At 40.9% G+C, this 13,511-nt stretch overlaps 2 protein-coding genes across 8 annotated transcripts in view; both read right to left on the bottom strand.

Moving 5' to 3' along the window:
- Positions 1-9,469, bottom strand: part of LOC106944829 (homeobox protein Mohawk-like) — an 18,210-nt gene extending 8,741 nt beyond the window's left edge. The window contains exons 1-5 of one of the 2 annotated variants that reach the window (XM_015028102.1): positions 7,070-9,469; positions 6,706-6,969; positions 6,405-6,573; positions 6,164-6,317; positions 5,471-5,809 (exon numbers count right to left, since the gene is read on the bottom strand). In XM_015028102.1, coding sequence (XP_014883588.1) covers positions 5,471-5,809; positions 6,164-6,317; positions 6,405-6,573; positions 6,706-6,887 — 844 coding nt within the window. In that variant the 5' untranslated portion in view covers positions 6,888-6,969; positions 7,070-9,469. Of the gene's footprint in view, positions 1-5,470; positions 5,810-6,163; positions 6,318-6,404; positions 6,574-6,705 lie in introns of both variants that reach the window. The other variant, XM_015028101.1, reaches the window with a different exon arrangement.
- A 3,102-nt stretch (positions 9,470-12,571) lies between these two features.
- The window catches only part of LOC106944826 (MAGUK p55 subfamily member 7-like), a 29,499-nt gene continuing 28,559 nt past the window's right edge, over positions 12,572-13,511 (bottom strand). For all 6 annotated transcript variants that reach the window (XM_015028091.1, XM_015028090.1, XM_015028092.1 and 3 more), the window contains one exon: positions 12,572-12,953. In XM_015028091.1, coding sequence (XP_014883577.1) covers positions 12,723-12,953 — 231 coding nt within the window. In that variant the 3' untranslated portion in view covers positions 12,572-12,722. The remainder of the gene's footprint in view (positions 12,954-13,511) is intronic.

Here is a 13,511-nt window from a genome sequence, read left to right as displayed (position 1 = left end):
CCACAAAAAAAATAAAAATTAAAAAAAAATGTTTCTGCCTGATGTTTGTTTGTGTTTTGTAAAAAAAAAAAAAAAAAAAAAAATCAAAACAGAAACCAGAAAGACTAAGGGTCTTAAAACAAAACCCAGAGTCCCGACTCCCTAAAAACTTAATGTGATCCAACGTAAATATGTTGTCGATTGTTCGCGGGTAATCATATTAAGTTTATGCAAAGTTAATTTACTAAGTTTATTAAGTCATCAAGTTAAATAAACATAAAAAAGGAAGCTTGACAAACTCCATTCGGTTGAATGTGACCAGTTCATTTTTTTTAAGTCTGAGTTGCATTCTCCTTTGTTGTTTTTTTTAGTGCAAAGTGTTTTTATTTTTTACTCAGAGCATACATCTTTTTAGAAACATAATCCCCACTTTGAAACAATGAAAAACAGAGGGAGAGAAAAGGGGTGAAGAAAAACACAGCAAGGCCCGTGTCCTGAAACCTTTCCAATAAACACAGCTCCAGTCACACTGACAGGATCCCTACAGGTAAAATGGAGCTGGTGTCCATCTTCACCATAAACAATCCTTAATAATAAATCATAAAATTCCCAGTAAACCATTCCTTATACTTTTACCACCTTTGAGACTGACAACTTGTACGACACACTCCAGTGGCATCACATAACTCAGGCACACTGCAGGTTTAGTGGCTGCTTCAGCGTCTCCCATGCACTCTGAAAACATATTAGCGTTGATTGTCATGTTCTGGCAGCGAGACTCTCCGTTTTATCTTCACAGAGGAGCCATAATGACCAAGAGGGGGGTAGCCTGAATGAGCGGAATAGTGTTCAGGGGCTTCTAGCAAGAAGGTAAGCTTAAAATAATCCAGAAATAAAAAAAAAAGACATACTCCATTTAGTATGTAATTCTTAGCCTTCTTATAAAAATTTGCTAAAATGCTGTTAGCTTAAATGCTACAAGTAGCTTCAAATGGTCTCACAAGTATGGCTACAATTTACATGAACAAAGCATTCACTTCAGTAAGTTAATAAAAACATTAATGCTACTGTCATTAAAGTAGCATTTATTGGAAGTAGCATTCCAGTAAATGATTGTTAGCTTAAATGATTGTAGCATTTAAGATAACATTAGCTTGTAGCTTAAGTGTAATCATAGCATTTTCAGTGAGTGAAGGAACTAATTGACATTTTGAAAAAAATAAAATAAAAATAAGATCATGGCAAACATAGCTATGTACAGATGTTTGACTAATATTAAAATGAGCATATTTTAAAGGAGATCTAAACTGTAAAATATGTAAAACACCTTTAATGTGTTATGTGTGCAAAATTTACAACAGCTTAAATTTGAACAGTGTTTATTGAAAACAATCAATTATGATTAAATTGTTTTTTTTTTTTTTTTTTTTTTTTTTGCTTTAATGATTATTATCAGTATCTCTTGTGCAGCAACCTTCAGCCTAATGGCTGCTAGTGAAAGGTAGCAGCCTATGAATGGGTGGATATCATTTATCATACAGCTTCACAAGGGTAGTCACAATTTACATGAACAAAGCATTCTCTTCATTAAGTTAATAAAAAATATTCCAGACAAAATCCGGTGTATTTTATCTGTGCTGGCAGAAGTAATGTCTCAAGTGTCCAGTTTTTCTTAGCTTCAAAAGAAACTCTCCTTTGACTACAGTATCCCTATACAAGGTTAACTAAGCTTAGCACAAAGAGCAATGAAGTTTGCCTTTGGTCAATTTATTTCTTTGATGTATCAAAGCTTCTTGGCAATTAATATTATACTGTTGGAGAGCCTGTTTATTTCCCCCTTAAACGGGGCCACGTTTGTAAGGAAAATGCATTTGTGTGTTAATAAGCAGAGTTGAGTGTATTGGCAGCACCCATGAAAGGCTTGCCAAGGCCTCTCTGCCGACGCCAATCAGCTCTTTGTGGAGGTATTGTGAGGGTGTGAGGCGGCAACGCCCTAATGGGAAAAAAATAACGCATGTCATCAGCGAAGGCCGTCTCAGCTCAAATATGGAGATGAGATATTGCAACCAGTGGCCATACCGTATCTCCACTCTTAGAAACCAAAACTATCCAACATGCCAACGCCCACCGATTTGGGGCTTATCAGAGGCCACCTCCAGGATTTGGAAGTGGACAGAATGAAATGGTCTACACACACACACACACACACACACACACACACACACACACACACACACACACACACAGACACAGAGACACACACACACACTGTGCTGTTCTGGCCTCCGTTTGCTAAATGAATAATTTTTCAAACTTCAGTCAACTTCCAGTCCAAAACAGCCCGAAATCCAACACCAAACCAGAGTCAATAGAGAAGGAGGGATTCATGGACTGGATTTGGCAGGTCGCGTTGCCCACATAACTCTGCTGTTAAACCAGCAAATCCATTTTCCTTTCAAAATGTAGCACCATTTAACTGGATATATATAAAAAAAACTTTCCAAAAGAATACTTTTTCTTTTTTTTGCGAGGAAGGATTGTACACCAAAGGAATAACCAGGCCAACACAAATTTCCTTGCTTTTTGTGCTATAGTTAACCACTATAATATTGAAGCAAGGCCTGATTCTAAATATGTTACACTGACAAGAAAAAATCCTTTTATCATTGTTTTTAAGCTACAATGCTTCCCAGTTTTAAATTCAGTGCAAACGGTTCGACAACATAGGAAGGAATTAAGACTTTAAACACAGTGAATGCAACAGATGCTAGCGTGCTAGCTTCATTGTTTCCCCTAATTTTCCGTCCTCAGAATGGACTCACCAACATTAACTGCAAATGTTGGTGAAAACTTGAAAAAAATCTTTAGGGCCAACTGTAAAAAACCCCCAGAAATAAAACATTTTCCACACTTAGCATAGATCTCAGAGGCTAAGTCTTGCAGCTAAGTGTCGCTAAAGACTGCAGCCAGATTATGACTGTTTAAGACACGGCTTTGGCTTAAAAACAAACTGAAAAGGCAGCTGTGCCAGTTTAATGGCTGCAGACCCAATTTTCTTGAAATACCAAGCGATGGTTTTTGTCAGGACCTCCTGAAATCAAACCATTAGAAGGAAAACTGTAAAACATAATTTTTGTCATCATTCTGGCCTTGTTCAATGGACGCTTTAGCATTATTTGTGTGCTTTACTGTATTTTTCATCTAAAAGCTGTAATCTTCTAAGTAAGAAGATACTTATAAAGTCATTCTAGAAAAACTCAATCTATACTTATTAATCCTGCTTTCCTGGAATCACAGCTTAGTTTTCAGTTCAAAACATTTCTAAAAAGCAGTAGAGATTAAGCAAAGTTTAAAAGTGACATTAATGATTGTACCGTCTTAGTTTTAACTTAAATTAATAATCTTATTTACGTGTCTTTGTGACGATTTTTAATTGTTGACTGCATTGTATTTTGTTGTGTTGGATGCACCACTGAACCATTGAAATTTAGGGGTCTTAAAGATCTATATAATAAATATATGAACACTACAATAAACTATAGAGTTTCTGGTATTTTCCTGTCCTAACGGAGCGGCTCAAACGAATACAAGTTCAGACTCCAGAAGCAGATGTCTGAGAGAGTACCTTCGATACAAAACCGTTTAGTTCTCCGAGAGAATCGAGAAAATGCAAAAGTACCTGAAAAAGCAGCACCCCAAAAGCAAAGGGAAGCAGAGGACAATATACAGGTAATGATACTGGCAGGGGTCTGTCTGACAATGAACAAAGCAGAGCAGCAGAGTGATCACAGGATGAGTAACAGGTGCGCTGATTAACCGATAGCTGGAAGATAAAACCACTAAGAGAAGGACACAACTCCTCACAAAGCAAAAGCATAAACGAAACCATGACACTTTTAACTTTCAGCTCATGACGAACCTTTAAAATGAAAGTGACACACTGGTTTCGTCAGCCTGTGTAACCACAGAAAGTTTGTGTTCGGCTGTTAAACTTTTCTCCTGTTTAATTGCTTACCTATGTCCGAGCTTCTTTTTTCACACGCAAGTTTTACTCAAACTATATATGTAGGCTATATATAAAAAAAAAACATTCCTTGAGTAACTTTGCGAGGCTGGAGCTTCTTTGTTGCCAGGAATAATTAGGCAGCGTCGTCCTCAGTGTTGGAGAGAAACCTATATGGAGGCGCTAAAGAGTGGAAGTGATTACAGAAACACTACACACAACTCCTCTAATGCGACGCAAATGAAACTGCTTTCGAGCAGGAAAGCAACACATGGAAGACACAGACTGCCAAGGCACACAGCTACATCCTCACAGACTGCTAGAACAAGCCAAGTAAATATTAGCGTGTTGCCTCACATTTGCATGGCTGCTGCAGCACTTACTCTACAATCCGTCTGTCTTCAACGTTTTTTTTTTTTTGCCGACAGACTGTTCCCTTTCTACACCCAGGCTGATGTTTCCACTTCTCACCCTGGGAGAAATAAAGTCTCAGACATGCTGTAATTGTCCTTGAGGCCGGACTGGACATTTCCACCAAGGCAAGAAGTCGAAGTGGAACAAATGGCACATTCTAAGTATATGGAAATGATATTTGTGGTGTTCAGTGGCAGCCAGCGAGAGCCCCTTCCAATTCTTAAATGTAGGATTTCAGCATCTGCGTGAGTCTTTATTAGTGATCTTTGCAGAGGCTTTGGCTGACTTCTCCGGGTGGCTTTGAGCCGTGCCAGTGCGCTGTGCTCCCCGTAAGTCTGAGAAGGTAACCATGTGTCAAGCTCCCCCCTCTGTTTCGCCGTTGCGTTTATGATCGAATCTCGCCGAGCTTCTGACTTACAGACAGACGCCAGAGATTTATTAATGTCAGCTCGCCCTCGGGAGCCAAGTTGGAGGTTTCTGTTTGCTGTGTTCTTATTTTACTGCACACTGTGGTGTTTTAAAATGGAAACAGGGTAGTAAAACTGCCAGTGTGCTTTGCATTCATCGTTAATCTTTAATTAACGAGGAAGATGTCTTTATTATTTCTTCAGCCGGAGGACCCCTGTTGTTTCTCTCCATCAACCGTGATGTATATAACATCCTAACCTGTTTGCTGTTCCTACAAGGTCAGCCGTCTCTCACTACCCTGGCCATTGTCTTCCTGCGCTATTCAAATCTTGCTCACAGCAGTCAAATTTCTACGGAGCTGTGAACGATGACGTCATTTTTCTGCGACGTTTTAGCAATGGCAGCGGAGAAAGTGAACAAAGAAAGTTGTTGAGTCTGTGTAAGACACGCTTTCAAAAAAATGTAATTAGCGTTACCACTAGCTTTGTTTGGTTTGCCATGTGTCTCTTCGCATGTTTACAATTTCCGGTAAGCTTCATAGTGTTGAACTGGCGCATTACGTACGTCACAACTGGGTAAAATTTAAACCTTCAACAGAGTTCACGTCTCCTGGAAGAAATCGTTTCTTAATAGCCGAGAGCTTTTACCAGGCTAATAATCTCTCACCCATGCTGTAGATGAAGTTAGCCTCTGCTTCGGAGGAAAAATCCGGCGAGACAACATCTCGATCGCATTCGTTGGAGCTGAACGATTGGGAAAGGCATCTCTTCCCGCGAGCGGAGGCAATGGCGTCAGCCTTTGCCGCCATCATGTGTCGCAGGGTGTCGTTCAGGTAGCGGTTCAGCAAGCTGCTCTTGTACTTGGATGGAGGAGACGTGCCGTCATCTTCGTTGGAGCAGTCCGCCCCAGCGAGGACGCTGGCCTGTTTCTCAAGCAGACTTCGGCGGTAAGACGAGCCGCCAAAGTTTGATTGGGCGATTGGATTCGGTAGGGTGCACTCTTCGTCTAGAGAGGAGGAAACAGAACCGTCACTGCAAATTCTGCTTAACAAGAGAGATTTAGTGGACGTAGCAGCAGATTTAAACTTTCTAAACTACATTCCTCGAGGGATGAAGTCCTGAATCTTATAGATGTGTCCCTTGTCCTACACACCTGAAGTAAACGGTGAAACTGCCTCACTAACATGCAGTCTATCTCTCTCACACCTCTCGGGCTAAGTGTGCTGATTAAGAGGGACATCTAAAAGTTGCAGGACATTGGCCCTTGAGGACCACTGGTCCAGACCTGATTCTTAGAATTCTCTTGACTAGTGAAACGAAAAGGCTGAACTATGTTAAACCGTTCATCTTAATGCCTCACCGTCCGAGTTTGTATCGTCACTGCACACACTCAGCCTCTCAGCGTTTCCCTGGATGTATTTATTGTAGAGCTTGATCCTCAGCGCCCAGCTCAGGTCTGGCTGCCTCACTGTGTTCTTCAGCCTTCGCCGGGCATTTGCAAACCAGTTGGAAACCTTGCACAGACATCACTTGATCCATCAGTATGACTAGCCCTAGAAAAAAAAAAAAAAAAAAGCATTCTTTTGATGAGACGGTCTCACCTGCACTAGTGTCATGTGTGAACCCAGAGCGAGAAGAACCTTCTCGGTTTTTGTTGGGTAAGGGTTGTCCCGGTGCTTGTACAGCCAATGTTTCAGCGGCCGAGCCATGTCCTGGAGTACCTGCCTTTTGTGACGAGCTTTCACTCCACCGAGACGAGACCTGGGAGAGCTACAGGACAAATACTTCATGCCATATATCTTTCCTGTTTTAGGTTGGAACTTCCATAAATCAGATCATATTATCTTTTTGAAGTCTAAAATTTAAATGCTGTAAAGAAAAAAAAAGAGAAAAGATTCTGACCTGCATCTTCTGTACTTCAAGGCAGAGATTTTCTCGGCCGGCTGCATGTCTGGGCTCTGTCCGTCTGTTAAACTCGTCTGAGGTGAGTCTTCACAGTTCGGCCCAATCCTGTCTTCAGCTCTTCTGTAGTTGTCCAAACAAAACTGATCCTCATCAGTCTTCATCGCTGCAAATTTGTCCATTCTTAAACACGCAGGGTTTCTCCTCTGTCAACAGGTGCATCAACAGACTCCCAAAGACGTCCACAAACGGTAGATCCTCATTCTTTATAGACAAAGAAAAAAATATATATATAAATGCTTCTGCTCCTTTTTTTTGTTTGTTATTTTTGGAGTCTCAGGAGCAAATAAAAACTGAACCTTACCAGGGAATAATTTTAGAAAAGTCAGATGATGATGTCTGGTTTTACTGTTCTGTCTGAGGAGAGTTCAAATAACACTCAGCTCTGCAGACTATTGGTCTTCACGCCAGCCAATCGCCTCGCTGCAACACTCTGCAAGCCTTTCCTTGCAGAAGTCCTGTCTCGCAGAGAGAGTCCTGCAGCAGTACCTCTGGATGTGAAAAATGGGTCCACTCCAAAGAATATCAGCAAACCCAGTCATTAGATTTACTAGAAAGTGATTCTGTCAGTCTGTGCGAAGCTGCTTAAGCGTGGCTTCATATTTTCAGCATGAGCCGCGCGATTCTTGCGGATCCTGTGGCATCACTAAGAATGGTGTCAGCAAATAATAATCCATGTTTTATCAGGGGATTCTGGAAATTTACGAGCGTAATAACATGGTTGCTAAAAACCACAAAACGACGGCTCATGTCAGGCAGGAAATCCCGCTGTTTTTCTGGAGGAGAGGCTGAGGGGACTTCGGTATGGATTTCAGTAAAAACCAGCTGTTCAGAGAGGAACCGCATTCTGCTTGTAGATACATTCAATTAGGATCGCAAATGTACTCATAAACAATTCACGATAAATGATAGATACATCTTCGACACATCTTCATCCAGACACGTAGAATGATTCCGTGCATTTTAATGTGTTTCCCATAGTGTTTATAACATACGGCCTCTTGTGAAATTTATTTCAAAACTAAAGTTGTTGTTTTTTTACCTATTCCTAGTGCTGGAAAAACATATCGCGATATAAGCATTTTATGTCAGTCGATATTGATAATTACTGATTAGTTTTTAATTTTAAATATCCGAAATACTGCCAAACTGGTGGCGTACCTGTTTGATCCAGCTTTCTCTCCACGCCATTGTTAATTATTTTTTAGCAGTTATGAGGAAAGGAAACCCGAAACTGCTGCTGTGCAAGTTAATCAGCAAGTTGTTGCTAGGTAACCAAAGAATGAGCAAGTTAGTTGATTGCTGTGAGAGGTTGACCAGCTCTGCCTACATCCCCCAGAATGCTGTTCAATTCTGGATCGGAGCTCAGTGAATATTCTTTATATATTCAATATTCTATAATGACGTATTATCGATTCTCTCGCTATAAATATTGTTATTGATTGTGTCCAGCCCTACAGGTTCCTATTTGTAAATCAGCTCAAGCTCAAGTATATTGGATGCAAAGTGACCTTGGACACTAATGTAAAAGTCTTACTCAGTTTGATTTAGTGCTACACTTTAACTAGGCCATTCATCTGTTCTGATCTAAACAACTCAGTTGTGTCTCTTGCTGTATATCTGTCCTGCTAGAAGTAAGTATTTGTAACATTATATTTTATTTAGCAGAATAAAAGTAAAACTTTACTGATTTGTATCTGTAAAAAAAAAAAAAAACTAAGGATGTATAGTTTTCATTACACTTTAAAATCCTTCCACTTTGAAATAATACCCAATTAAGATTTGACCTATAACATAAAATAAAGAAAAAAAAATACTTTATAGTTTTCTTTGTAATGCAGTAATGTGTGTAGAGAGGAGGGGGGAGTCAAAAGGGGTGTGAATACTTCTGCAAGGCACTGTAATTATTTTTCTAAGTGGGGTCTCCTTTAAATTATGGCTGAAATTCAAGCAGCGCTCTTCGACACACTTAAAGACAAATGTCTTTTCCAAGTTCATAACTCAACACTATGAATGGGCAGGTTGAGTTTTAGAGCTTTCAGAGCTGAAAACCACATGGAGCAGAAGCATCTCCGGTAGGTGCCGTAAATTCCTCGCTCGCATTCCTCGGCGGCGGCTGGAGAGCGCCTGGCCTTGCCTTGCTATCACACACCGTTTAACCCCCCGTCCCTCTGCGAGCCGGCCAGCGGCAGCACTGTTGATCTTAGCAGGAACACGCCGGCCGTCTGCAGCCAGTGGGGGGGCAGTAAAAAAAAAAAAAAAGGAGGAGGACACATATTTCTGCTTTGTTTGGATAATTTGGCGCTCGTTCCAGTTGTTCAGTGTTTGCCTTACAGGTTCACAAACTCCGGGCTCATCAGCCTAAGGGCCAAACGTGTAGCGAGCTCACGCCGGGGAGAAGGGAAGCCATGTCAAACATGCCGTTTTTGCAGTATTGCCGAATAGCTGCAGTTCCAAGTGGGCTGTCAGAAGCTTTCTATGATATTAGAAAGCTATGACTTCACTGACTAGCTTATGAGGTCTTTATCAGGTATGGAGCCCCTGCATGTTATTGTTTATGTCCGGAAATTTCGCACTTGTAACCCAAACACAACTAAATTCCTCATAACATCTACGTGTTACGGTTGCCAAAGTCGAGCAACCATAACTGAGCAGCTCTCCCTCACTATTGTTTTTTTTTTTTTTCTGAAAACTTTTTCCTGACCTTATATGTCAGGGATACATTTAAGATTTAGGGCCTTTATTGATAACAGCTAAAACCAATGGTAGTCGTCGCGAGTGGCTTTTTGCCCTCCAGCAATAATTGGGGCGGGATCCTGCACGCGGGGGCTTCAAGGGGTCCACAGGTGAGTATTACAGGCTTTTGCTGACTCATGGTTATGTGTGTTATTAGGTAATGCTATTCCTGGTTCATTGCTGCAACATTTCAGTAGCACTTGGTCTTATGTCAATTCTGTCACCTTTACGCAGATGTATGGAAAGCTGTAGTGTTTATTTTCCTTACGGTATTACATCTCTATACAGCATTAAAAAGCTTGGGATTTATGTGCCAGTTTGATTTGGTTGTAAAATTTGTAGCGTTTGGTTAGATTAATAAATAACTATGTATCAATTAAAAGTAAGCTTTGATGATTTGCTAAAACACTGTACTGTAAGTCGGTTTCCATTTGTAGTGGAAACCGAGTGTTTTTAGAAAGGACACAAATGTAGGTGAAAGAGAAGCTGAATGTGATGCGATAAAATGCAGGCGATGATAAGAATGAAACTAACAAAACTCAAAAACTACAATAAGAAACCATGTTGTTAATCAACAGGTTGATCTGCCCGTCATAAAATGACTCATTAATGTCAATTTGGTCCATCTTCTAAAGAGTTGTATCCAAATTGAGTTTATCTATAGACATGGGAACTATGTTCCATGATCTGTCATTAACGGAGAAATAAGTTTGTCTTAGTCTTTGAATTCTTGTTTTAGCTCAGCAGTTTGAACGTAATGGGAATGGAAATTTGTTTAAAAAAGGAGCAAAACTAATTTGCTACTTTTGCAATTTGCATTAAAAAGCCTAACTAATATCACTCATGTAACATTAATTGCTTCAAACACAAAAGCTAGTGCTTTTCCATTAGCTTGGGCTGCTGATAATGGTTAGCCTGATTACTTAGCACAACGTTTCTACAAAGTGGCAGTTGCAGCTCAATTTGATAGTTGTGAGTTAAACACATGCTGGTTGTTTAAGACACACATAGACTCTGTAAGATGAAGATAATGTTGAACGTCCAGTGTATTTACTTTAACACACTTTAAACAGACGATCAGGACTGAAATGATCCAAGGCCTGCTGACATCATGCATTTCTTTCGAACCTTTGATGTGGGAGGTGCGGCGCACATAAAACGGTGGGTTTAGGTTGGATGGCTCCCGTGTCTTTAATGGCATTGTTATGATTTCACAGGGTGCCTGCAGATTCTCAGCGCGCCGATGAAATTATACTGCCACGGTTTTGGTCTCGGCCGCGCTTCAGGCCTGGCACAAGCCTGCCTGAACTCGAGCGACTCGTCTGCACGCTTTGCCACCGTCTTTCTCCGCCGTTGCTCAAATAACGGTCTTTTCATCAGTGCTCCACCTTGACAGTCAGCTTTTATGGCAGCTCGTAATTTCTCTGTGATGGTCATGTCTCTCGAGAGCCATCGGCGTTTCCCGGCATGACACTGCGCTCCCTTGTTCCCAACTTTCCCCGCTACATGAAGCAGATTAACACTTTGTCACACGTAATGGAGCGGAGCGCCGACAAAGAGAATAAAAGCCCCATGAATTTTAGAGGAATGGAAGGATAATTAAGTACCTCATGATGGTGAGAAAAATCCCTGAAGCCTTTGGAGTTGGAGGGTTCAAGCAGTTGTAACACCTAATGCAAACGTCTACTCAAAGACCTTGCAAAAGTATCTCAAGTTGTTTTCCAAATTTTGTAAGAGCACAACCAAAAAGTTTCAATGTATGTTATTGAGATTTTCATTCGGTAGACTAACATAAAGTAGTGCATAACATGAAGAGGAAGAAAATTTGGTTTTCAGACCTTTTTATGAATACAAATCTGAAAAATGTGACGTGAATTTGTGTTTAGCCCCTTTTAATCAGATGACCCTAAATGAAATCATTCAGTCTAATGGTGGTTAGAAAGATGTGAAGAGGTTTAAAGCTGAGTTTGGTCCTAAGGTCTGTGGCCAGATTTCAGCTGGTTTCTTAGCTTTCTAAACATACGTGTTCATTACTTCTTTCCTGCACCACTCCACGTTTATACTTGTATCTTTCTCTATGGACTAGACTGTCAGGCAGTTCTAGAACGGAGCGGTCTGGATAAAAGCCTTGTTGAATGGAGTCTGCTCTGTTAATTGCTGGTTTTAGTTAGGAGTTCAGTGCTCTTGATCTTCTCCAGGGGACTGACTAATAATTTTTTAATTCCAGAAAATGATCTGGCACGTAACAAACACACTTCATACCATGAATTTTATGCTTCTTCATCATTTCACTGTATGTCTTTTGTAAGCATTTAAAGTTGTTATATGTTGTCTGCTAAGGGACAACGGATAGGATTCTTTGTTTTGCTGCCATGTTATGAAGACAAAAAACAAAATTAAAGTTTTTTCATGGCTTTGAACGGCCCATTTAAAGTCCACTCTTTTATCCAGTGGATAAAACTTGAAAATCGCTGCTCAGATACGTTAAATCTACACCCATTAAGCTTGAGATATTTCACAAAGACCCAAAAATGTCCATTTCTAGATGTATAAGGCTGATAAATACCCCAAAATACTCACAGCTGTAAACGCAGGTGAGAGGCGACTCAAACATGAGGAAATCTGAAAAAGTTCAAGGAGCGTGGATACCTGCGATTCAGCTCTGATCTGTGATTGTTTTCCTGTTTATGTGCGTCTCACACAGCGAGCGCATAGTTGGCAGAAAGCCTCACGGGCTGCTACTAATGTTTCACTGGTACACATTACAGCTAATTGAAGTGCAGCAGCTGTCAGAATAATTCCATGCCGATGTTTGCAACTTGGCAGCAAAGGACGACACTCGGCCGCAAACTCTTCACAAGATCGAGTTTTTTCCCCCCTTCTTCGCTCTACAAATTAAAGTTATGTCAACTAAATGCTTAAAGAGAAGCTGAGTCCGAGACGACTGGAAAAAGCATTAGACAGAGACAGAGAGAGAGAGAGAGAGAGAGAGAGAGAGATGGATTTGATTAAACTAGATCACCAATGTAAAAATTTTGGGAAGCTGGGAATCATGAAAAACTAATAAAAATGACAGAGATTATTATCTAAATTTATTCAACTCAAACGCAGCACTTATGCACAGAGGAACATAGTGTGCATCACTTTTAAGGAGACTATATTAAATGAGATTTAAAAGGGGCCCTTAAGGAATATTTGATGCAATCGTGAGCGATTCCCGTTTAAATCCAGCCGGTCAAGCTGCTGCAGCTTCTCCACGCTTTTGTTGGTGCCGAGCGCATCCACGCTGCGGGAACCCACTGGACCTCTGGCTCGTCCAGCTTCTCGACATCGGCCTTCAGCTCTCTGAATGTCGTGGCGACGTCTCCGTTGACGATCACTTTGTCAAACAGGTGGCCGTACTGGCTGTCCAACATCTCAGCCTGGTCGAGCATCTCCTCAAAGTCCTCCTCCTATCAACCCAGAAAAACACCCCCAACTAATTGAGCACCCTGAAAAAAGGAAGGTTACGTCCACTTTGTTTTCACTAAGCAGTAGGACACCGGTCGGTATAATCTGTATGTTTTTTGTCTCCAGTATATTCCGCACTATTGACGGACAGCGTTTCCACTGCCAGTTGGACTCTCACTGGCCGAGCGTCGTACCGGTTTGACGACAACCGTGCTGGTACGTCTCCAGCTTGTCTCTAGCTGTCATGTTTTTTTATGCCCCGATCAGTGGACTTTGTTGCTTGATGTCAGTAGATAGAAAAGTGGAAAACAGGTATATAAAAAAAGTTGACCCTTATTCTTGGGTTTACTTCTAAGAATATGTTAGGTGCTTCATAAGAGAGGCACTAGGAAAGTTGACACGCTATGAGATACTTAACCGTGATTATTTCACACCTAATCATCTTTTTAAAGTGGGTATGCTGGAGAACAGCTTGTGCTGGAAAAATGGAAGAGTCTTGAAGGTGCTTTTATCCATGCAACGTGGGTCCGGTCCTTTAGTTCAGCCCTTTTTGGCAAAAG

This window comes from Poecilia latipinna, unplaced genomic scaffold (assembly GCF_001443285.1).
Source record: "Poecilia latipinna isolate Pla-1442-1.1 unplaced genomic scaffold, P_latipinna-1.0 Scaffold114, whole genome shotgun sequence".
NCBI lineage: Eukaryota > Metazoa > Chordata > Actinopteri > Cyprinodontiformes > Poeciliidae > Poecilia > Poecilia latipinna.
This window is presented reverse-complemented; position numbering and strand designations above follow the sequence as displayed.